At 32.7% G+C, this 27,188-nt stretch overlaps 1 protein-coding gene across 1 annotated transcript in view; it reads left to right on the forward strand.

Annotated features, from left to right (window-relative positions):
• The first annotated feature begins 15,667 nt into the window (after window positions 1–15,667).
• LOC143242978 (uncharacterized) overlaps window positions 15,668–27,188 on the forward strand; it is a 32,834-nt gene continuing 21,313 nt past the window's right edge. The window contains exons 1-2 of the mRNA XM_076486588.1: window positions 15,668–15,750; window positions 17,874–17,988. Coding sequence (XP_076342703.1) covers window positions 15,749–15,750; window positions 17,874–17,988 — 117 coding nt within the window. The 5' untranslated portion in view covers window positions 15,668–15,748. The remainder of the gene's footprint in view (window positions 15,751–17,873; window positions 17,989–27,188) is intronic.

Raw genomic sequence — 27,188 nt, forward strand, 5'->3', positions numbered from 1 at the left:
AAAGATAAGACAAACATAGATTTTGTCCTTATACAGAGAGAAAATTTTATATTAGATCTGAGTCAATTTTGAATTCAGTTAATAGCATCTGACTGGCATATCTAGAATATGTAAGTGGCTTATTTAATATTGAGCAAAATATATCCTGCACATGTTTTGAAGATGGGAATTAAAATGATCTTATTTTTTTAACCCTTTGGACTGGCTAGTTGATGTTGTGCTGTTGTTGTTTGTTGCCCTCTCCCACTAAAATGTGCAACCTAATTGGATAATATCTATGCTTGTACTTGAAAAATTATGTAAGTTTGTTTAGTATTTGTGTACTATTTTAGATTATGAATTTTTTTGAAATATAATTGTGAAATGATTTTTTTAATAGTTTTGTCACATCTGGTTTTCTTTTTCCCCTGTGTCTTAAATCATGTAAATGTATCCATTAGAGATTTTTTTTGTTAAGTTTTTATTTTGTCTCACATTGTTCCATTTATGACATAATCATTTTCTCATCTTCTCATACAGTTTTCACACATGATTAAATTAGCCATTAAAAAAAGTTGAAGAAAATAAGACAAATTAATTTGATATTATCATTGGTCATAATATTGTGTTTTATATATGTCATGAGCTATACCTAGTTTTAATTTTATCAGTTATTTGTACTTGTCCTTATTTATTGAAGCAGTTGTATAGTTTTCTGAAATAGCATGAAATTGAAGAAAGTAAGAGCACTGACCACAAGAGATATTAACTTGTATTCTAAACCTGCACTGATACAAGCATTATATTACCAGCTTTACAGTACTGTGCAAAATGTTAGTCAAACATTAGGTGTCAGGTTACTTTCACAAAACAATAGAAAGTTGGTTTACACGTGGAAACATCAAAAGTGTATTAATCTTCATATTCAGTACAAAAGAAACTTGGTGGAAGTGCTAGTTGTCCCATCTTTCATGCATGGTTGTAAAATATTTAATTAAAGTTTCTTTTAGGATATTGTTCTAAAGTGTCTCTAATACCCTCCCATAAAGTTTCTTTATATGTAACTTTTGATTTATCTTATTTTGGATCTATCAAATCCCAGCTCTGCATAGTTGGATTGAGATCAGGGGGCTCTAGAGGGGCCATTGCATCATTTGAATGATGCAGCTTCTTTTCTTAGCTAAATAATTTTTTGCACTGCAGGTTGATGAGTGTTTTGGTAATAGAATACTTTACTACTAATACAAAAACTGCTAGGTATTGATAACCATGTATGTCCATCCTGAAGAACTGCCATTCTCCACCCAGAGGGGTCAATGAATATATTGCTTATGTTTATGTTAATAATAAGTTTCATGTTATGTGCACCTCACATTGTAAAATGCTCTGTTGTTACTGATGGATTCCTCTATAATTTTCTAAGTAAGATAATGTAGTACGTTTGTGTGTTGTTAACAATTACTTGGATTACCTACATAGAACTAAATGTTACTGTGCTATTATTACACTGTTCATGACTTAGTACAGTCAAAAACATTTCTTTGAGTACCAATGTTCTGGTACATTAGTCTTGTTTTTGTTCTTTAGCTACAGTGGTGTTTATTGATGTTCTGGTACATTAGTCTTGTTTCTGTTCCTTAGGTACAGTGGCATTATTGATGTTCTGGTACATTAGTCTTGTTTCCTGTTCCTTAGGTACAGTGGCATTATTGATTTTTTGGTACATTAGTCCTGTTTCTGTTCCTTAGAATTACAGTGGCATTAATGTTCTAATTTTACATTAGTACTGTTTCTGTTTAGTTAGTATAGTGGTGTTATTGAGTTTCTGGTATAGTAGTCTTGTTTCTGTTCCTTTATTACAGTGGTGTTATTGATGTTCTGGAAATGCGGTCATCTTGTTTCTGTTCACTTAGTGCAGTGGTGTTCTGGTATAGTAATCTTGTTTCTGTCCTTTAGGTACAGTGATGTTATTGATATTCTGATATACTATTGTTTCTGTTCCTCTAGAGCAGGGGTGTCATTAATGTTCTGGTACAGCAGTCTTGTTTATGTTTTTTTAATACAGTGGTGTTAATGGGTGTTCTAGTACAATAGTCTTGTTTCTGTTCCTTTAGTATAGTGGTGTTACTGATGTTCTGGTACAGTAGTCATGTTTTGTTCCATTATTACAGTAGTGTTATTGATATTCTGGTATAGTAGACTTGAATTTATTCCTTTATTATAGTGGTGTTTTTTGTTTTGTTGGTGTAATGCTCTGGTTTGTATTCCTTTAGCACAGTAGTTTTGTTGATGTTATAGGTACAATTGTCTTATCTTTTCCTTTAACCCCATCGCACTGGGTGCTGAAACATGACACAATATTTTAGTGTCTTACCTTAGATATTTTTTATTAAACAACTTCATGGTTATGGTATGCCAATTAGAATAGCATAAAACCTTTGTTAATAAACCATATTTTAATAACATATAAATAATCAGCTCTTAATTTTAGCAGCACACTATCTTAAAAATCCTGAATATTTCCTAGTGTGACACACATGACACATGCTCTCATGGCAGATTTTATCCACCACCCATGGAAGAAGTATGAAATTGAATGAAAACTACTTTCTCTAAAATCATCATTGCTCAGATAAACCACATTAAATATAGTCTTCAACATTTTTTCTACTGAATAGAAAGTCAGACTCCTGCTGTCACATCCTCTCTTTCAAGTTGTGTTCATAGTTCTCTTTATGCTTAACTGTATGTTACCTATAACTAATAGACAGTTAAGGTTTTCATTCTATCAAATGATGTATTTCACAATATTTTGTTCTGTATATCCAACGTTCCATTGAGAAATGACCCCAGCTTGGATTAATTTGTAATGACTCTTGTCACAGATCTAGAAAAGTAAAATTTTTTTGTGATAAGGAAATTTGTGTAAATTTTTGCATGTTATAGTCTATGTTGTTTGTAGCATTATTTAATAAAATAAAAATTATAAATTGCGATAATATAAGCAGCATTAAAAGTTATGGTTAACTCTCTTCAACAATCAAGAGAAACAGTGTAGATTGTTCAAGTGTTTCATTTATTTGTTTGTTTATGTTTATTTTTTGTGTATAATTATAAAAGCAACTAAAATGTAAAAAATAAGTAAGGATATTTTTTAAGTTAAGATAAAGTAAAATCAACAATAAGTATAATTTTTCACGAGACACTTGAGCTTGTTGTACTAGTTGTAGTAGCTCATGGGTAATGTAATTCGATAAGCGTAATGTGAGCTGGATGTTTCTTGACTTGATTTTACATCTTATAATGGTTTGACAGTAGTTTGTTGCAGTTTAAATGGTGATAAACCTTAATTATAAATAGATGTGTTACAAACTAAGAGCTACTTAGGATAAATGAATATAGTTTCTTCTTGCAATATGAAGTCATTCTAGAAAGAAGAAAGTGTAATTCAGGGTTTTTTAAATTTATTTTATTGTTTTTGGTGGTTTCAAGGTCAGTCAAGTTAATCAATCCTGTTTTGAGTTGGGTTAGAAAAAAATAACATATAAACTATCAAGATTTACTGAAAAAATGTTTGAAATGTATTTATGGAGGTCTTAGGGTTATATATACAAAGGAGGTATTTTTAATTTTAACATTAAAATAACTTTTCACACAGATTATTCAAAACAAATTATCATAGGGACAAATCTTTATTTTATTTAATTAAATATGATTTTTTGTATGTTAGAGACTTGTAATATTAACTGAAACATTGCCAGATTTTTGAAAATATACCACTTTGAAAGTTAGAAGTATTAAATCTAAACAGACTGTAAACAAGCACAAGGTGGTCACATGGTCAGTCATACAGTTCAAGGCTGTGTTGAGAGAGTTAATACAGTGTTGTTATATATGTTTTTTGTACAATGGATTTTTATCTGTTCCTTTATTGCAGTGATCTTTTTAGTTATTTTATGTTATCATAACGTTTTGTTATTCTGGTGTTGTGTTGGGCTTGATGGTTCCCTGAATATATATATATATATATATACAGTTGTGTTGTCAGTGTGGTAATATTTTTTTCTCTCTCTCTCTCTTTTTTTTTTGTCATTATCCTGTATACTATTGCATCATGAACAGACAGTATACTAGCTTTATGATGTGCTCTTATTATAATGACTTTGTAGGCATTCTGTTACCTTGGATATCTTTTGGCTGTTGTTTCCAGCATATTGATCTTGTTAATACATATTAGTACAGTGAACATATTAACCTGTACACTACAGTTATTCTAGTATATTGTTAATTATTGTATCCTTGTTTATGCATTGTCAGTACAATGATCTTTATGTTGCTATATTAGTACAGTGTTCATGTTGATGTTGTGTTACCACAGTTTTCTTCTGGGAATACTGATACTTCAGGGTACTTGTTGATGATTATTGAGGATGCTTGTTTTTTTTACTGAGGATGGTTTGGTATATTCTTCTTACTATGGTATGTCCTCTTAGTATGATGTCACATCTATTTAGTACAGTTAAAGTTTTAATAGTACAATAATCTTTTGACATTCAGTTATTACAGTGGTTTTGTTGATGTAGTAGTTTGTTTCATGGCTGACTGTATATGTAAAAATTAAAACTCCATATTTTTTACAAACACCAGTTTTAATAATCAAAGTATGCTATATTTTTTCTGCATAGGGTTTTTTTTTCCATATAGGATCCACTTCTTGTCATAGGTAATGCTTTGCTTTAAGAATGACTCCCTCTTGTTCCTAACCAGTTTTCTGCTCTTCTATCAGTTCATGTGGTACCTCTTTGCCCAATTTTTTAACTTTCTGATTGCAGCCAGGTGATGAGAAACAGTTGCACTGGAAACTTCTCAGTCCACTGAAAGTGCCTGAACTGTCATGTGTGGGCTAAGCTCATGCAGTAGCACTTAATATGAACTGTCATGTGTGGGCTAGCTTATGCAGTAGCACCAATATGAACTGTCATGTGGGCTGCTGGCTTATGCAGTAGCACTTAATATGAACTGTCATGTGTGGGCTGGCTTATGCAGTAGCACTTAATATGAACTGTCATGCGTGGGCTAGCTTATGCAGTAGCACTAAATGTCTATGAACTGTCATGTATGGACTGGCCTTATGCAGTAGCACTTAATATGAACTGTCATAGTATTGGGCTAGCTTATGCAGTAGCATTTAATATGAACTGTCATGCGTGGGCTAGCTTATGCAGTAACACTTAATATGAACTGTCATGTGTGGGCAGAAGCTTATGCAGTAGCACTTAATGAGAACTGTTTTATGCGTTAAGCAAGCTTATGCAGTAGCACTAATATGAACTGTCGTATTGGGCTAGCTTATGCAGTGCTTATAACTTAATATGAACTGTCCTCGTGGGTAAGCTAGCTTATGCAGTAGCACTAATATGAACTGTCAATATGTGGACTGGCTTATGCAGTAGCACTTAATATGAACTGTCATGAGTGGGCTAAAGCTTATGCAGTAGCATTTAAATATGAACTGTCATGCGTGGGCTAGCTTATGCAGTAGCACTTAATATATGAACTGTCATGTGTGGGCTAGCTTATGCAGTAGCACTTAATATGAACTGTCATGTGTGGGCTAGCTTATGCAGTAGCACTTACTGTTTCTTCATTCACAACAGATTGAAACCTTCCTCAGTGTTTATTCTCGAGGTTCCTATTACCAGAACGAATAGTAGTTTGAGAGGTATTCCCTTGTTCCAGTGCCAAATTGATGTTTTTTAGCAACCTTGCCTGCATTTTTTGCCAATTTGAGCTCATATCAAAAAAGTAGTTTCAGTTCTTTTGAAGAAATCATCTTGTGTAGGGTTCCAAAGAAATACAAAAACAATTATAATACAACTTGACATGACAGGCAAATGTAAAACACGGCACTCTCATCAGTATCAAATAGCATACAGTCAAGTTACTGTATTCAGCTTATTCTAATCACAGTCACTGTTCTACTAAGTGAAAATAAGCCATTTCATATAAAATGACCTAATAAATGCTCTTCTTAACAATACTTAAATTAGCCAGCTTTGAAAAAATAAAAAGCTTCATTTTCTCTAGTGTAAGTTATAGGAATATAGGTTTTTTCATGTTCATTCATTTGATGTTTGTGCTTCAAATTATTTCTACTTAAAACACAAACTTCATTGCCTGTAACTTTAATTGTATTCTTGATAAACAACTTTTCGGTAGTTGATATATTCCAGATCAAAAGGTTAATGAAAATATCATAGAAGTCTGTGTTATCAGTAACACATTCAAACAAGAAAAATTCATCTTTTTAGATAAATAATTAAAATGAATTAAAGAAATGTCTTAGTGTTTTAATTTTTTTTGTAAGTTTTTTTATGTGTATATCTATACTTCAGTTAGAAAAATATATATCTTTAGCATGCTGAAGCTGGAGCATATTTTTTGTTTTATTTGAATTTGTTTAGAAAGTTTAGTTTCTGTAATGATTTTTGGGTCTAAAGATTTGTTATTTTTTGTGAGAATGATAACGTAATATGCATTTTGTTTTTTACCAGGCCACATTAAGTGTGATGCAAAATGTCCTTAGTGCAAGTGGTAGCTTACCAGACATTCAAACTACTTTTGTCAGTTCTTCAGTTGCTTACTTGGATAAGTAAAATTTTGCTGCTCAGAAAAACAATCTAAACACAGGTATAAACACATATCTTTATATTATTGTAGTATCTAACGTTTTTATTTCATTTTGTAATCCAGTTTTATCTGTTAGATAATTCACAATCTTAGTTCTAGGTATTTGTTGCATTTTAAGTTTATTTTATTAAAGGTTGGAGTTAGATATAAATCATTTTAAAGTTTATTTTATTGCTGATTTCCTTGTTCTTCTTTCTGTTAATTCAAGTAAAATAATAAATGTTGTTAAAAATAAATAACTAAATATTAAATATTATTATTATTAATTCCAACTGTAATCTGACTTATGAATGACTTACATAATTTAGTTCACATCATTGTAGTTTCTGCTCATGCAACTGCTGAGTATAAATAAAGCAAGACAACTACCATGTCAGCCACATCTCATTCAGAATGATGAGCCCTGTTATTGGTGAAAAGCCTCACCAGCACTGGATATAGGACATTTTGTGTGGTTGACATATTCTTTGCTACTTTCACTCATAACTTCTTAGAATTGTTTATATTAAATTTTTATAATCAAATTGGAATAACAATAAAATAACATTTACATATTTGATAATACATAAGTCTGACTGATCTCTTTACCAAATAAATTTCAGGTGTAACAAAATATTTTAGGGTAGTTTGGCTAAAAAGGTTGTGACAGATTTAAATTTTTTTATGGGCTGCATTTGGCTGCATTTAGAGTGGTTGCTACTTTGGTCTCTGTATTGGGGACTTACTAAAGAAACCAAAGTAGCCAATTCTTATGCTCTAGATGTATGCAACCCATAAAAGCTTATAAGAATAAGAACAAAAATATTCTGGGAACTTTAAAAAAAAAAGAAAGTTTCTAGTGTTAAAACAATTTAATAGTCTTAAAATTTGGATAATAATTGTTTATTTTTTTCCTTATTTCTTGAAAGCAACATACAGGAATTAAGAACCCGTCTTAGTTCAGTGTTGGAGAAGACAGTCTGTGTTCTAGGTTATACACCATTGGTATATTCAGTGGATGGAACAATATTGTATTGTTCTACCATTCATCTAGTTGAGGTGAGAGCTTCTGGTTAATTTTATCATTGAGCTTTCAATTTATAAATTTTTGTGGTGAAAATTGGATCAAAGCTTATAGATTGGTATCATTTTATTTTTCTGTACATAATTATGATTATTTTAAAAGCTTTTAACTAAGATATACAAAAATCTCCACATAGAATATGCTTCATCAAAATCTGGATATCTTGTAAATATTTTCATATATATGATATCTAGTCACTCAGTATATAGTAAGTGCATAATGCTACATGGTTACTGTGTGACCACAGCTACACAATCACTGTGTTGCTCCCTTTTGCATAATGTAATGGTAATTCCTTAGAACTAACAACTCATAGTCTTGAGGAAAAGTACTCCTTTATCAAAAATAAAAAGGATAGGGAAATTATATTGGCTTCTTTGAGGTCATATGATGGAGGCTTAGCATCTGGATTAATTGGATCAATTTTTACACTTCTGATGAAGAAGGACAATGGCCACCACATAAGGAAAATAGCTGAAGAGAAATAAGTGTATAAGATAATTCAAATAAAGCTTCTTTATTTGTGTATGCATGTTTTACTTTTTAGCTTTCTAGTATAAATTTGTCCAATTACTATGTCAGCACTACCTCATAACGACCTCAGAAGTAATATTTTCACATTAGACATAAACAGTTACATATTTGGCTGTACTTAATCCTTTCTCAAAGAAACCAAATTCTCTTTCACAGTGGATTGATTGACTAAGAAAGGAATGTTCAAGTAGTCACCTATAAGAACCCCCAAGATTCAAGACAAACTTTTCCACTGCTCCAGAGTTTGTGCATTGAGCACTATTTTCCAAATTTCAACAATTTTCTTTTTTTTTCGTGTTCTTGTTTCATAATTATGGCTTCTCAGCTTCCTTCATAACTGGTTACAGAGCTACCTTATCTGCCACAAACCTCCTTCCTTCCTTTGTTCAAGGACCTCTTCAGCTAATTTTGTCTTCAGTTGTAATATCTTTACCCTTGATGCTCCATATACTTTTTTCAGAAGGCCTTATACACATAGCAGGTTTGCTTTTTCCCATCTAATCTGGGGCTGTTCTAATTGCATTGGTAAATTGGCTTGTGCAGTTGGTCTGAATCTTTACTGTAATGTTCCTGAATAGCTTAACCATATCAGAATAATACTTGTTGTAAACTGCTTTCTGTGCACATTACTGAGTTACATTTCAATATTTAATTAAATCGTTTTACTCTCAGTGCATTATAATCACATTATTATTATAAGGTATGCTGCAATTCAAAGTTTTGTATTATTTGAGTTTGAATTTCTTTACTTCAAAATAAACCTCTAAAACAATAATTAACAATAGCTTTTGTTGTTATGTGATGCTTCTGTGGTTGTGAATCTCAACTTTAACAACTGGTATAGAATGTCTACATTAACATGTTGATTTTCAAAGTACACTTACACAGGTTGCTTATGAGTAATTTGATTACATTCCAAAACTTGTCCTGGAGGAAAGTATTATAAAATGTTCTTAGTTCAAGATAAGCCATGCTCACTTACAAATTAGAAGCTCTATTGCTAAGTGACAGTTTTAACTTGTATGGTATCCTTATAACCAATAGGAAGAGCGGGTTTTGCAGAATCTTTCATGTAAATTATCTTCTATTTAGAACAATGTAAATATTGACTGTATATCAAACATGCTATTGGTGTCAACATTCTTTATATTCACTATGACAAAACCTATACACAGATAGTATGGGACTTTTCTTCATCTGTTCTGTGCATAGGTTTTCACAGTGAATACAAAGCATGTTGGCACCAACAGTATGTTTGATACTTTCACAATCATATACAGTACTGTGCAAAACTTTAAGGACAAAGTAAAAAAAATTAGGCGTCCAATTACTTTCACAGGACAATAGAAAATTAATCACACGTGAAACATCAGAAGTGTATTAATCTTCATATTCAGTACAACAGAAACTTGGTGGAAGTGCTAGTTGTCCCATCTTTCATGCATGGTTGTAAAATATTTAATTAAAGTTTCTTGTAGGATATTCTTCTAAGTGTCTCTAATACACTCCCATAAAATTTCTTTGGAAGAAACTTTTGTTCTGTGAAGTTTTGATTTATCAAATCCCAGATCTACTCAATTGAGTTGAGACTGGGACTCTGTAGGGACCATTGCATCATTTGAATGGTTCCAGCAGCTTCTTTCTTAGCTAACTAATTTCTGCATAAGTTGGATGAGTGTTTGAAGTCTTTATCTTCTTGTTAGTAGAATCCATTATCAATAATACATAAACCACTGGGTATACCATGATGGATCAGTATCTGATGATACTTGTACTTAAGTTGGATGAGTGTTTGAAGTCATTATTTTCTTGGTAGTAGAATCCATTACCAATAATACATAAACCACTGGGTATATCATGATGGATCAGTATCTGATGATACTTGTACTTAAGTTGGATGAGTGTTTGAAGTCATTATCTTCTTGGTAGTAGAATCCATTACCAATAATACATAAACCACTGGGTATACCATGATGGATCAGTATCTGATGATACTTGTACTGAAGTTGGATGAGTGTTTGAAGTCATTATCTTCTTGGTAGTAGAATCCATTACCAATAATACATAAACCACTGGGTATATCATGATGGATCAGTATCTTATGATACTTGTACTGGTCCATTATTTTCCATCTATTTTGTAAATATCTCTTGTCGCCTCAGCGAGAGCCACCCCAACCCTAACATATGTATATGATACATACCTTTGCATTTGCCCTCAAAGTAGTTCAATCTTCTATGCTGGAGCTCTTAGAGATAGTGATGCTTTCTTGAACTTGACAGAGGATGTTATTTGGTGGCTAATGGCACCTCTGCAGGTACCTTTCCTATCTTATGTAGCCTTCAAAACATTGAAGACAAAACACCGGTCTTATAATTCTATTCAAGATGGGGATCACCATATATCTGTCTTTTATTTATTTTCCTAACTTTTATTTACACTTCCCATATTACTGTGAAAGAATGGTCAAGCCTATACTTGGCTCTGTTTTATTTTGTGATGTTCCTTGGGTGCCAACTAACTTGGCCATTCTTTTCAAATTAAAATAAAAGATCCTTTATTCCCAGGAACATTCCCAGTTTTTAGCTACTACTGAGAAATTTCCATTACAAAATTAAGATAGTAGTTTGCACTCTGACCCCGTTCACATGTGATTGCCACTACTTTTGACCAGACCTGAAAATTTCTGTGGTTCTACAAGTTTTTTTTCTTAACTCCCATTTATACATTTGTATTTATTGTTAATGAGTGCACATGAAGAGGAAGGCACCCTCCAGAAAAGAATATCTTCCAGGTTAGTCTGCTTCACTAAATTCTCTCATGATCTTTTACTGTAGTTCAGAATCCTACTTAAACTCTGTTTTATCACTTACCTCATTTGTTAATGCCCAGCTTCTTACCTTCCTAGGAGCTTAAGAGCTCTACTTCTCTGGAACGGTGTTCTGTATGACACACACTGTTCCTCTTCAATGGGATATTTGCTTTTAGTGTTTTGGAGGAAAGTTAATTGATTTGAGTTTTATATTGTTAGAATCAAAGTGAATTGCAGATAGTTACATACTTCTATAATATATTCTTATACACAACTGGGAGAAATTCATCATAAATAGCATCTCATTCACTGTTGTGTCTGTCATATCCCAGATGGACCTATAAGTCCTGGCATTAAACAAGGTCTTACTAGCATGGATGTAGCAGTTGTAATGTGGTTGACATTTGTTACATATTATTTTTTACTTTCATTCTTAGAACCACAACAGCAAACAGTTAAGTCTTCTTTATGTTGGGAAAGCAGGGCTTTTTTTATGTTTTCTTAGTGTCTGCACAATAAGTCATGGAAGGTAAGAACATTGGAGAACTTTTAAAAAGTTGATGCATGCTTTTCATTAAGGATATTTGTAACTCAACTGTCACATGGTTGTTGACAGCTTGAGATCAACTCTTTGAAACTGATTTGAGTTTTAGAAATGTGCTTAGTGGGTAAGATGCCAAAGCCAAAGGGAATCTTGAATTAAGTTCATGACTAGCATATCTTCTACCACCAGTTCTAAAGTCATATATGACAAGGTTCAGAAGGTCAATGGGCAGTATAATTCCATCCCCCTCTCGATCTTGCTCCCTGATGGTCAGGAAGTAGCTGATACCTGGAGCATTGCTGATACTCTAGGTGAAAACTTTTGTTGGGAATCTAGCACTTCTGCTTCTTCCTCCACCTTTTTAGCCATCAAGACTCAGGAAGAGCAAACACTTCTGTCCTTTTGAGCTGAATATCTCTATGATTCTAATCATCCCTTTACACTGGTGAAACTCAAACTGGCCCTTCATCAGTTGGATCTGATGATGTACACTATGAAATGCTGCACCATCTATCTCCTGCTTCTCTTACTATTCTTCTGATTGTTTTGACCAGGTCTGGCAGGAGAATGTTTTTCCTGATGCCTGGTACCAGGCAACTGTCCTACCTTTTTCTTAGCCTGGGAATGATCCCAAGATTCCTTCAAACTACTATCTAGTGAGCTGTCTCTGTAAAACCTCAGAAAGGATGGTTAATGCTTGTCTAGTTTGGTTCTTGAATGACACAACCTCCTCTCTCCCACCCATTGTGGGTTTCGATGACAGCACTCCACCATGGACCACCTGATTCGACTTGAACGTCAGTCAGAAAAGCCTTTCTCAAACATCTTGTATCAATATTCTTTGACATTGAGAAGGCTTATAATACAACATGGAGATATGGCATTTTGTGAGACAGCATAGATATGAGTTACGTGGCCATTTGCCCACATTTATTAAAAATTTGTTAATGGTCAGGCAATTCCAAGTTCATGTGGGTTCAACACTTTACCATTTTTTTCTGTAGAAACTTGGAGTCTCTTGGGGCTGTGTTCTGAATGTCACACTTTTCAGTATAAAAATTAATGCCATCACTGAACAACTCCCTCTCACTGTTGCAAACACGCTCTATATCGACGACTTTCACATCTCATGCCAGTCATTGAACATGAGGTATATTGAGCGGCAGCTACAAACTGCTCTCAATTATTTACTGAAGTGGATCACAGCAAAGGGCTTTACCTTCTCTCTCACTAAAACAGTTTGCATGCAATTCTGTCACCAATGGGGTATTCGTCCTGATCCTGAACTTCATAGCGGTGAAGTTGTGCTGCCTGAGGTCTTTGAGACTAAGTTCTTGGAGCTTATCTTTGACCGTAAGCTGACCTTTATACCACAAATCAAGCAGCTACAGGTCAAATGTACAAGAGCACTGAACATCCTCCTTGTCCTCTCTTCCATCACTTGTGGAGTGGATCGATGTTCTATGCTAAAGATATATCGTGCTCTTATTTGACCGACACTGGACTATGGTTTGCTTGTTTTTTTGAATTTCGTGCAAAGCTACTCGAGGGCTACCTGTGCTAGCTGTCCCTAATTTAGCAGTGTAAGACTAGAGGGAAGGCAGCTAGTCATCACCATCCACTGCCAACTCATGGGCTCCTCTTTTACCCACAAATAGTGTGATTGAATGTAACATTATAATGCCCCATGGCTGAAAGGGTGAGCATGTTTGATGTGATGGGAATTCGAATCTTAACACACTTGGATTATGCTCGGCCACCTCGACTATGAATCACTGGTCTATGGCTCTGCCAGTTCATTGGCCTTAAAGATGCTGGACACTATTCATCATTAGGACTTCAGCTCTGCACTGGGGGTTTCTGTACTTCCCCAGTTCAGAGCTTATACATAGTCTCATGAACCTTTTTTGCACCTCTGCCATTTACAACTGTCTTTACTATATGCTTTGAAACTTTGTTCCTAACCAAAGCATCCCATCTAGGGTTGTGTTTTCTTTCCTCGTTGGCTCATGCTTTTTCAGACTAGACGGTATGCCATTGCTCCCTTTAGCCTTCATATCCAGTCATAGTTGGATGAATTGGGTCTGTCGTTGGATAACATTGCTGTATCCACTGGTCAGCCCATCCCACCATGGTTTATTACCATCCCCAATTGTGAATTATCTTAAAGCTATCTGAGAAAAGTAGACACTCCTGATTGGAAATACTGCTTGTTATTTGCTGATCATCTTTTGAACCATCTTTCCATTCCTGTTTATACAGATGGTTCAAAATCAGGTGACTGTGTGGACTCTACCATGGTTGCACGTAGAATCCCCTCTACAGCTTCTGTGTTTACTACTGAACTGTATGCCATCTCTCTTGCCCTGGATCACATAGAAGCTAAGCAGTACTCAAACTGCATGATTTATACTGACTCGCTTAGTTCTCTGCTGGCCCTAGAATCGCTTCACATTGGTTCACACCCTGTTGTCACCAATATTCACAACTGACTGGCCCATTTCTCTTTATCATCTACTTCTATTCAGTTTTTCTGGATACTGGGCCATATTGGTATTCATGGAAGCTAGCTTGCCGACACTGCAGCTAAGTCTATCTGCTCTGGCACTATCACCGCTGTGCCTGTCTGATACATGGACTATGGTCCTGTATTCAAGGCTTGGCTCTGTGCCATCTCGCAGTCAATTTGGAGTGAGCAATGCAAAAACATGCTTTTCCAAATACAACCCTGTATTAGACTTTGGCTGTCCTTGTTACCGTAAGGATCGGAAGGAGGAAGTTGTTCTAACTAGACTATGCATTGGTCACAGTTTTTAACTCATTGTTTTCATTTATCTGGAACTGATACACCATTATGTTGTCTGTGTGATGCTCAGGTCACTGTATACCACATTTTACTTTCTTGCCATCGTTATGACTATCAACGATGGTGCCATTTTCACCATATTCTGTCCTAAGGTTTGTCCATAATGACATTGTCCACCTTGGAAATGTTTTTAGTTTTTTTAAAGGCCATCAGTCTTTCTAATGCCATTTAAGTTTCTTTAGACCTTCTTTGATGAGAATCCCTTTGGAGAATCACAGTCTATCTAGTTTGATTTGAAATTAGAAAATGACTGTAAAGTCAAGTAACTCAAATAGGACTGGAAAGGTCTACTTAGGTGACTAACGCTGCTGTTTGAACTACCTGTTAGTCAACCTGGCAAGTTACTATTAAAATTTTGCTACACTTCCTTTAAAACTTTAATTACTTTACTTTTTGAAAATAGCTATAACATCAAATAACTTGGAACCAAGACTGGAAAGGCCAGCTACAGGTGACTGATGATGGTTTTCGTACTTATCTCTTTTAATCTTCCTAGCGAGTTATGATAGTTACAGTTATGCTGCAGAAAGTCCTCTACAACTTGTATTACTGTAGTTTTGTTTTAATGCTTTAGACTAGATGTAAACATTGGTTTATGGTTTTTTTACTTTGTTTTTTTTACCTTAATTTTCTTTTATTTTACTTTAATTTTATCTTTTTACTGGATGTTTAGCACAGATAGCCCAGCTGCTTTGTGCCATAAAACACCAAATCAACCAACCAACCAACTAAGGAAGATAATTACTACCTTCAGTGTAACCTAGAAAAATAATTTTTTTCTTTACCTCCCACATTTGAGATTGTTTATAAGTAGAACTGGTTTATTTTTCTTTATTCAGAATAGTATGTAGTTATTCATTCAAACAAGTCAGAAACCTTCCAAGAACTTCTGTTATAATTTGTTTCCAATGTGTTCATGAAGAAAACATTTGTTTTTTAAAGTAGCTATATGTCTTAAGCTAGTTGCATAATTGTTAAACTGATCAAACGTAGGAACAAAACAAAGTAAAATTAGTTCTAAGTATTCTAAAAGTGTTTGATACCAAACCATAAAGAAATAAATAACAAATTCTGATATTTGCCTGCACATAATGTTATGTATATAGTTTGTATGTAAGTATATTTAATTTTAAGAAATGTATATAATTCTGATATTTTACTACATTTAATGTTATAAAGGCAGAAGAAAAGCTAGTCTTTTCTGTGATTCCAATTGTTTTGAAAAGTGTTGAAGGATGTGAAAGTTTACAAGTTCAAGTAATGTAAGTATGAAAGTTTAGAACTGATACAAAATTTTATTATAACTGTAAAATGTACACAATACCTTCTCTATGTTCTTGATTTTTGTTGAAATGTTTGAATAAGACATATTACACAAAAAAGCAAAAGGATAGTTAGAAATTGTAATATTTTAACTATAATAAGATATATCCACTTCTAAAATCATACATAGTTTATTTTAATCACTTTATGCACATGTAGATGGCACGTCACCACTAAAATTGAGTTACTGGAGTGGGACTATTTATTGTTTTTCTTGCATATGATATGTTTTACTTCTAAATTTTAACTGCTAGAGTAAGCCTTCCAATCTCTTTTGTGCTGGAAAGTTGAGTTTTAGTCTGTTTAAATTTCATAATTTTAGGTGCAAATACAGCTCAGTTACTAAGCTTAATGAATTATAGTGGAATTCAGTGGTTATCAGTATTGTAGTTTTGAATATTTTGGTTATTCCAATATATATTTAAAACCTTTACAAAAATTTTGTTTCATGTTTTCTATGTTTGAAATATCCTAAAGATTAATAAGCTATAACAAGCATCATCCAGGTGGAAAGGTTGTAGCTGGAAAAGACAATTGCTTTCTTTACTTCTTCATTTCCTGTTTTATGTTTTAAGAAAAATAAGTTTAATAACATGTTTGAAAATGTTAATAAACTATGTAGATATATAATGTACAATAATTGCAATGTGGCTGTATTTTACAAAATATTAGGCCGCTAAAACACACAAAAATAGGTCACTTTGTAAAGATTTAAAATCAGTTTTATATTATTGGTTTGGGAAACATGAGTGCATGTGCACCACATCATTGTAATTTGTGTTAGCTTGGCATGGCTGAAAGGCAGTATAGTAAAAATAATAAAACTGTATAATTGTATAATATAATGAGATTTAATCTATATAATCTGAACATTTATGTTGTGGTGTTATAATCTGTAGTCATTCTTGAGTGAAAAAGGCATAATTTATGCTATATTTATTTCCTAATTTTATGTGGTGGTTATGAGATCATCAAACTGACTTGACCCATAGAGAGATTTGGTGAGGAAATAATATAAAATATAAAGTTTATTTTTCTTAAGAAATGTGTCATAAAACTATTTGGATGATATAAATATTTTGCATGTGAAATTTGAAAATTTTCTGATGCATAAAAATATATTTTTATCTTAAAATGAAAATTACTTTGCACATTAAATAGGCAATGTGCTAAAATAACAAAGGGCATGATAAAACATTGCATAACAAACCTTAAAACTTAATAGAAATAAAACTAATATTTTGCATATGATAGCATTGTAATATTTACAAATTTTGTGAACATGCACTTACTAATTTAGAATTAACAGCATGAAAACTATAGCAACCACAAAATGGTAACAAAGTTGGTCCATGGACCTAGGCCCTTCCTGAAAGTGTTTGTACATCTGTCATTGCTCATATATACAGAGGTTGTATGCATTTCAGTGATGGGTTGTACTTGATAAGTTCATGCATGGTAATGGCTTGATCTGGTTTAAAATTATTATATGCCTGCTATTTAAGTACAGAGTGAACCATGATTCATCTTTAAAAAGGATATGACTCCACATGCTGTGCATTCATTGGATATGTTCTTTACAGAATTGCAGAAAGGCTGCTTTGTACCTTGTTTTGCATTTTACATGGAATCTAACCTTGTGAAAATGTTACAAGGCTTAGCACTGGTTCACAAACACCTTAATCACTGTAGTTCACTTGAAAAAGTAAGAATTCAAACAGTTGTTTCATTAAATATTGTAACATAGACCATGTTCTTCAGTAAGATCTTATAGTAGTGATTTTGTCTTTTCTGGTTATAATATTTCAACTTTTGTTTATTCTTAACTGTTCGGTACAGAGTAACTAATGTTTGTGAGATTCAAGCAAAAATTGAAACAGCTTTTCAGTCTAAGAGCTCCATATATTGCTTTCAATGTATGGACTAATTTTGAAATATATTGAAAACTTAAAAATGTGATTAGCAACTCAATAAGATAAGGTATTACAATGAAATGTTTCATTTTAAAAGCATCGTCCAACTGTATAATTTGTACGTGGTTATTCTTTCTTTGCATCTTTAGGTTTGTAATGGAGTTACTGGTATTTGACTTACTTCAGTTTACACCAGGAAGTAAAGAGAAATTGTGGAATATACTATGCAAGCAACTAGAATTAGGAGGAATTGATCTTAAATTGGTATGTATTTAGTTATAAATTGCTTTAATGTACTTAATTATAAGTTTATAATGAAATTAAGTACTGATATTTAAAAATTAGTTGTTGATTGTATGACCAGTCACTACACCACTGTGCCAGTAGATTGTGACAACCTTAACTGTGAATAATGAAAGTAATCAGGTACTTTGTTGCATTCTTATAATTAGTATGTGTATGTTTTTTTTATAAAAAAAGCCACATTGGGCTATCTGTCGAGTTTACCCATGGGAATCGAACCTCTGATTTTAGCATTGTAAGTCTGTAGATTTATTACTGTACCAGAGTGGAACTATAATTAGTACTGATGAGACTAAAGGTATCCATAATTACTTAATTAACCTCTTTGAGTTTGTCACACAAGATGAGGTACCTGTTCTTTGTTTGGGTTTATAAGCTTAAAACAAAGTTTGTGGGTGGATACTGTAATAAATAATACAAAAATACTAACTTTTACACAATTTATTTATAATATAACACATTATTACAGCATTAATTATTACCTCAACGAAAGTTTTGTATAAACTTTAAAAACTCAATATGTGTATACTTTAGATATGGTATACACTGTGTGATGGTCAGGGTGACCTTGTAGGAAGAAGTAGTGGCATTAGAGATGCTTACTGTTACCTACTTTCAACACCCCCCTCTGAATGTCCTATTACAATGTTTCATATGATTAATTAATTGACAACCATTGGGCACAGAAGTGGCTTGGAGGTCAAAATTCAAAGATCATGGTTCGAAGTAGGAAATGGGTATAACTGAAGAAAGGACATTTCACACCAGCATTATGTTGGCTATTGGAGCAGAAGCTTCAGGCAAGTTTATGTAGTATTGCAATTTTGGCAACCATATTATTTCTTTGAATTCTTCCATAGATAAAGCTAGTGCACTCTCTGAGATATATACACACTGTGTATGTGTTGTTCTATTGAAAGTTTAAGTGTTTTTTTTTTGTGTATGGATGTGGCACCATATGTGAATGTAGATAATGTTAATTTACATCAAAGATGATAAATACTCAGTAATAGTAATAATGAAGGGGAAGGAATTGTGAACATTCATTAAGTGTCCCTTATTCCAAATTATCATCCCACAAAGTTTGGTTGAGGTTAGCCCCCTGCGAGCTAGGAGGTGTAAGATAAGACAAACATAGATTTTGTCCTTATACAGAGAGAAAATTTTATATTAGATCTGAGTCAATTTTGAATTCAGTTAATAGCATCTGACTGGCATATCTAGAATATGTAAGTGGCTTATTTAATTTTGAGCAAAATATATCCTGCACACGTTTTGAAGATGGGAATTAAAATGATCTTATTTTTAACCCTTTGGACTGGCTAGTTGATGTTGTGCTGTTGTTGTTTGTTGCCCTCTCCCACTAAAATGTGCAACCTAATTGGATAATATCTATGCTTGTACTTGAAAAATTATGTAAGTTTGTTTAGTATTTGTGTACTATTTTAGATTATGAATTTTTTTGAAATATAATTGTGAAATGATTTTAATAGTTTTGTCACATCTGGTTTTCTTTTTCCCCTGTGTCTTAAATCATGTAAATGTATCCATTAGAGAGATTTTTTTTTGTTAAAGTTTTATTTTGTCTGCATTGTTCCATTTATGACATAATCATTTTCTCATCTTCTCATACAGTTTTTCACACATGATTAAATTAGCCATTAAAAATGTGAAAGAAAATAAGACAAATGAATTTGATATTATCATTGGTCATAATATTGTGTTTTATATATCAAATGAGCTATACCTAGTTTTAATTTTATCAGTTATTTGTACTTGTCCTTATTTATTGAAGCAGTTGTATAGCTTCTGAAATAGCATGAAATTGAAGAAAGTAAGAGCACTGACCACAAGATACACAACTTGTATTCTAAACCTGCACTGATACAAGCATTATATTACCAGCTATACAGTACTGTGCAAAAATGTTAGTCAAACATTAGGTGTCAGGTTACTTTCACAGAACAATAGAAAGTTGGTCACACGTGAAACATCAGAAGTGTATTAATCTTCATATTCAGTACAAAAGAAACTTGGTGGAAGTGCTAGTTGTCCCATCTTTCATGCATGGTTGTAAAATATTTAATTAAAGTTTCTTTTAGGATATTGTTCTAAGTGTCTCTAATACACTCCCATAAAGTTTCTTTAAATGTAACTTTTGATTTATCTTATTTTGGATCTATCAAATCCCAGCTCTGCATAGTTGGATTGAGATCAGGGCTCTAGAGGGCCATTGCATCATTTGAATGATGCAGCTTCTTTCTTAGCTAAATAATTTTTGCACAGGTTGATGAGTGTTTTGGTAATAGAATACTTTACTACTAATACGAAAACTGCTAGGTATTGATAACCATGTATGTCCATCCTGAAGAACTGCCATTCTCCACCCAGAGGGTCAATGAATATATTATGTTTATGTTAATAATAAGTTTCATGTTATGTGCACCTCACATTGTAAAATGCTCTGTTGTTACTGATGGATTCCTCTATAATTTTCTAAGTAAGATAATGTAGTACGTTTGTGTGTTGTTAACAATTACTTGGATTACCTACATAGAACTAAATGTTACTTGTCTTGTTAACCTCATCTTATTAATGTTACTGTGCTATTATTACTGTTCATGACTTAGTACAGTCAAAAACATTTCTTTAGTACCAATGTTCTGGTACATTAGTCTTGTTTTTGTTCTTTAGCTACAGTGGTGTTTATTGATGTTCTGGTACATTAGTCTTGTTTCTGTTCCTTAGGTACAGTGGCATTATTGATGTTCTGGTACATTAGTCTTGTTTCTGTTCCTTAGGTACAGTGGCATTATTGATGTTCTGGTACATTAGTCCTGTTTCTGTTCCTTAGGTACAGTGGCATTATTGATGTTCTGGTACATTAGTACTGTTTCTGTTTAGTTAGTATAGTGGTGTTATTGAGTTTCTGGTATAGTAGTCTTGTTTCTGTTCCTTTATTACAGTGGTGTTATTGATGTTCTGGTACGGTCATCTTGTTTCTGTTCACTTAGTGCAGTGGTGTTCTGGTATAGTAATCTTGTTTCTGTCCTTTAGGTACAGTGATGTTATTGATATTCTGATATACTATTGTTTCTGTTCCTCTAGAGCAGGGGTGTTATTAATGTTCTGGTACAGCAGTCTTGTTTATGTTTTTTTAATACAGTGGTGTTATGGGTGTTCTAGTACAATAGTCTTGTTTCTGTTCCTTTAGTATAGTGGTGTTACTGATGTTCTGGTACAGTAGTCATGTTTTTGTTCCTTTAATATAGTAGTGTTATTGACGTTCTGGTACAGTAGTCATGTTTTTGTTCCATTATTACAGTAGTGTTATTGATATTCTGGTATAGTAGACTTGAATTTATTCCTTTATTATAGTGGTGTTTTTGTTTTGTTGGTGTAATGCTCTGGTTTGTATTCCTTTAGCACAGTAGTTTTGTTGATGTTATAGTACAATTGTCTTATCTCTTCCTTTAACCCCATCACACTGGGTGCTGAACATGACACAATGTTTTAGTGTCTTACCTTGAATATTTTATTAAACAACTTCATGGTTATGGTATGCCAATTAGAATAGCATAAAACCTTTGTTAATAAACCATATTTTAATAACATATAAATAATCAGCTCTTAATTTTGCAAGGCACTATCATAAAAAATTCTGAATATTTCCTAGTGTGACACACATGACACATGCTCTCATGGCAGATTTTATCCACCACCCATGGAAGAAGTATGAAATTGAATGAAAACTACTTTCTCTAAAATCATCATTGCTCAGATAAACCACATTAAATATAGTCTTCAACATTTTTTTTCTACTGAATAGAAAGTCAGACTCCTGCTGTCACATCCTCTCTTTCAAGTTGTGTTCATAGTTCTCTTTATGCTTAACTGTATGTTACCTATAACTAATAGACAGTTAAGGTTTTCATTCTATCAAATGATGTATTTCACAATATTTTGTTCTGTATAACCAACGTTCCATTGAGAAATGACTAGCTTGGATTAATTTGTAATGACTCTTGTCACAGATCTAGAAAGCTAGTAAATTTTTGAGTGATAAGGAAATTTGTGTAAATTTTGCATGTTATAGTCTATGTTGTTTGTAGCATTATTTAATGAAATAAAAATTATAAATTGCGATAATATAAGTAGCATTAAAAGTTATGGTTAACTCTCTTCAACAATCAAGAGAAACAGTGTAGATTGTTCAAGTGTTTCATTTATTTATTTGTTTATGTTTATTTTTTGTGTATAATTATAAAAGCAACTAAAATGTAAAAAATAAGTAAGGATATTTTTAAGTTAAGATAAAGTAAAATCAACAATAAGTATAATTTTTTCACGAGACACTTGAGCTTGTTGTACTAGTTGTAGTAGCTCATGGGTAATGTAATTCGATAGCGTAATGTGAGCTGGATGTTTCTTGACTTGATTTTACATCTTATAATGGCTTGACAGTAGTTTGTTGCAGTTTAAATGGTGATAAACCTTAATTATAAATAGATGTGTTACAAACTAAGAGCTACTTAGGATAAATGAATGTAGTTTCTTCTTGCAATATGAAGTCATTCTAGAAAGAAGAAAGTGTAATTCAGGGTTTTTTTAAATTTATTTTATTGTTTTTGGTGGTTTCAAGGTCAGTCAAGTTAATCAATCCTGTTTTGAGTTGGGTTAGAAAAATAACATATAAACTATCAAGATTTACTGAAAAAAATGTTTGAAATGTATTTATGGAGGTCTTAGGGTTATATACAAAGGAGGTATTTTTAATTTTAACATTAAAATAACTTTTCACACAGATTATTCAAAACAAATTATCATAGGGACAAATCTTTATTTTATTTAATTAAATATGATTTTTTGTATGTTAGAGACTTGTAATATTAACTGAAACATTGCCAGATTTTTGAAAATATACCACTTTGAAAGTTAGAAGTATTAAATCTAAACAGACTGTAAACAAGCACAAGGTGGTCACATGGTCAGTCATACAGATCAAGGCTGTGTTGAGAGAGTTAATACAGTGTTGTTATATATGTTCTTGTACAATGGATTTTTATCTGTTCCTTTATTGCAGTGATCTTTTAGTTATTTTATGTTATCATAACGTTTTGTTATTCTGGTGTTGTGTTGGGCTTGATGGTTCCCTGAATATATATATATATATATATACAGTTGTGTTGTCAGTGTAGTAATATTTTTCTCTCTCTCTCTCTTTTTTTTTTTGTCAATATCCTGTATACTATTGCATCATGAACAGACAGTATACTAGCTTTATGATGTGCTCTTATTATAATGACTTTGTAGGCATTCTGTTACCTTAGATATCTTTTGGCTGTTGTTTCAGCATATTGATCTTGTTAATGCATATTAGTACAGTGAACATATTAACCTGTACACTACAGTTATTCTAGTATATTGTTAATTATTGTATCCTTGTTTATGCATTGTCAGTACAATGATCTTTATGTTGCTATATTAGTACAGTGTTCATGTTGATGTTGTGTTACCACAGTTTTCTTCTGGGAATACTGATACTTCAGGGTACTTGTTGATGATTATTGAGGATGCTTGTTTTTTTACACTGAGGATGGTTTGGTATCTTCTTAACACTATGGTATGTCCTCTTAGTATGATGTCACATCTATTTAGTACAGTTAAAGTTTTAATAGTACAATAATCTTTTTTGACATTCAGTTATTACAGTGGTTTTGTTGATGTAGTAGTTTGTTTCATGGCTGACTGTATATGTAAAAATTAAAACTCCATATTTTTTACAAACACCAGTTTTAATAATCAAAGTATGCTATATTTTCTGCATAGGTTTTTTTTTCCATATAGGATCCACTTCTTGTCATAGGTAATGCTTTGCTTTAAGAATGACTCCCTCTTGTTCCTAACCAGTTTTCTGCTCTTCTATCAGTTCATGTGGTACCTCTTTGCCCAAATTTTTAACTTTCTGATTGCAGCCAGGTGATGAGAAACAGTTGCACTGGAAACTTCTCAGTCCACTGAAAGTGCCTGAACTGTCATGTGTGGGCAGTAGCTCATGCAGTAGCACTTAATATGAACTGTCATGTGTGGGCTAGCTTATGCAGTAGCACTTAATATGAACTGTCATGTGTGGGCTAGCTTATGCAGTAGCACTTAATATGAACTGTCATGTGTGGCTAGCTAGCATTAATATGAACTGTCATGTGTGGGCTAGCTTATGCAGTAGCACTTAATATGAACTGTCATGCGAGCTTATGCAGTAGCACTTAATATGAACTGTCATGTGTGGGCTAGCTTATGCAGTAGCACTTAATATGAACTGTCATGTGTGGCTAGCTTATGCAGTAGCACTTAATATGAACTGTCATGTGTGGGCTAGCTTATGCAGTAGCACTTAATATGATATGAACTGTCATGTGTGGGCTAGCTTATGCAGTAGCACTTAATATGAACTGTCATGTGTGGGCTAGCTTATGCAGTAGCACTTAATATGAACTGTCATGTGTGGGCTAGCTTATGCAGTAGCACTTAATATGAACTGTCATGTGTGGGCTAGCTTATGCAGTAGCACTTAATATGAACTGTCATGTGGGGCAGTAGCACTAATATGAACTGCAGTAGCACTTAATATGAACTGTCATGTGTGGGCTAGCTTATGCAGTAGCACTTAATATGAACTGTCATGTGTGGGCTAGCTTATGCAGTAGCACTTAATATGAACTGTCATGTGTGGGCTAGCTTATGCAGTAGCACTTAATATGAACTGTCATGTGTGGGCTAGCTTATGCAGTAGCACTTAATATGAACTGTCATGTGTGGGCTAGCTTATGCAGTAGCACTTAATATGAACTGTCATGTGTGGGCTAGCTTATGCAGTAGCACTTACTGTTTCTTCATTCACAACAGATTGAAACCTTCCTCAGTGTTTATTCTCGAGGTTCCTATTACCAGAACGAATAGTAGTTTGAGAAGTATTCCCTTGTTCCAGTGCCAAATTGATGTTTTTAGCAACCTTGACTGCATTTTTTTGCCAATTTGAGCTCATATCAAAAAAGTAGTTTCAGTTCTTTTGAAGAAATCATCTTGTGTAGGGTTCCAAAGAAATACAAAACAATTATAATACAACTTGACATGACAGGCAAATGTAAAACACAGCACTCTCATCAGTATCAAATAGCATACAGTCAAGTTACTGTATTCAGCTTATTCTAATCACAGTCACTGTTCTACTAAGTGAAAATAAGCCATTTCATATAAAATGACCTAATAAATGCTCTTCTTAACAATACTTAAATTAGCCAGCTTTGAAAAAATAAAAAGCTTCATTTTCTCTAGTGTAAGTTATAGGAATATAGGTTTTTTCATGTGCATTCATTTGATGTTTGTGCTTCAAATTATTTCTACTTAAAACACAAACTTCATTGCCTGTAACTTTAATTGTATTCTTGATAAACAACTTTTCGGTAGTTTATATATTCCAGATCAAAAGGTTAATGAAAATATCATAGAAGTCTGTGTTATCAGTAACACATTCAAACAAGAAAAATTCATCTTTTTAGATAAATAATTAAAATGAATTAAAGAAATGTCTTAGTGTTTTAATTTTTTTTGTAAGTTTTTTTATGTGTATATCCATACTTCAGTTAGAAAAATATATCTTTAGCATGCTGAAGCTGGAGGCATATTTTTGTTTTATTTGAATTTGTTTAGAAAGTTTAGTTTCTGTAATGTTTTTTAGGTCTAAAGACTTGTTATTTTTGTGAGAATGATAACGTAATATGCATTTTGTTTTTTACCAGGCCACATTAAGTGTGATGCAAAATGTCCTTAGTGCAAGTGGCTAACCAGACATTCAAACTACTTTTTGTCAGTTCTTCAGTTGCTTACTTGGATAAGTAAAATTTTGCTGCTCAGAAAAACAATCTAAACACAGGTATAAACACATATCTTTATATTATAGTATCTAACGTTTTTATTTCATTTGTAATCCAGTTTTATCTGTTAGATAATTCACAATCTTAGTTCTAGGTATTTGTTGCATTTTAAGTTTATTTTATTAAAGGTTGGAGTTAGATATAAATCATTTTAAAGTTTATTTTATTGCTGATTTCCTTGTTCTTCTTTCTGTTAATTCAAGTAAAAATAATAAATGTTGTTAAAAATAAATAACTAAATATTAAATATTATGTTATTAATTCCAACTGTAATCTGACTTATGAATGACTTACATAATTTAGTTCACATCATTGTAGTTTCTGCTCATGCAACTGCTGATATAAATAAAGCAAGACAACTACCATGTCAGCCACATCTCACCCAGAATGATGAGCCCTGTTATTGGTGAAAAGCCTCACCAGCACTGGATATGAGACATTTTGTGTGGTTGACATATTCTTCTTTACTTTCACTCATAACTTCTTAGAATTGTTTATATTAAATTTTTATAATCAAATTGGAATAACAATAAAATAACATTTACATATTTGATAATACATAAGTCTGACTGATCTCTTTACCAAATAAATTTCAGGTGTAACAAAAATATTTTAGGGTAGTTTTGGCTAAAGTAGATTGTGACAGATTTAAATTTTTTTTATGGGCTGCATTTGGCTGCATTTAGAGTGGTTGCTACTTTGGTCTCTGTATTGGGGACTTACTAAAGAAACCAAAGTAGCCAATTCTTATGCTCTAGATGTATGCAACCCATAAAAGCTTATAAGAATAAGAACAAAAATATTCTGGGAACTTTAAAAAAAAAAAAAGAAAGTTTCTAGTGTTAAAGCAATTTAATAGTCTTAAAATTTGGATAATAATTGTTTATTTTTTTTCCCTTATTTCTTGAAAGCAACATACAGGAATTAGAAACCCGTCTTAGTTCAGTGTTGGAGAAGACAGTCTGTGTTCTAGGTTATACACCATTGGTATATTCAGTGGATGGAACAATATTGTATTGTTCTACCATTCATCTGGTTGAGGTGAGAGCTTCTGGTTAATTTTATCATTGAGCTTTCAATTTATAAATTTTGTGGTGAAAATTGGATCAAGCTTATAGATTGGTATCATTTTATTTTTCTGTACATAATTATGATTATTTTAAAGCTTTTAACTAAGATATACAAAAATCTCCACAAAGAATATGCTTCATCAAAATCTGGATATCT

Source organism: Tachypleus tridentatus, unplaced genomic scaffold (assembly GCF_004210375.1).
Source record: "Tachypleus tridentatus isolate NWPU-2018 unplaced genomic scaffold, ASM421037v1 Hic_cluster_2, whole genome shotgun sequence".
Taxonomy (NCBI): domain Eukaryota; kingdom Metazoa; phylum Arthropoda; class Merostomata; order Xiphosura; family Limulidae; genus Tachypleus; species Tachypleus tridentatus.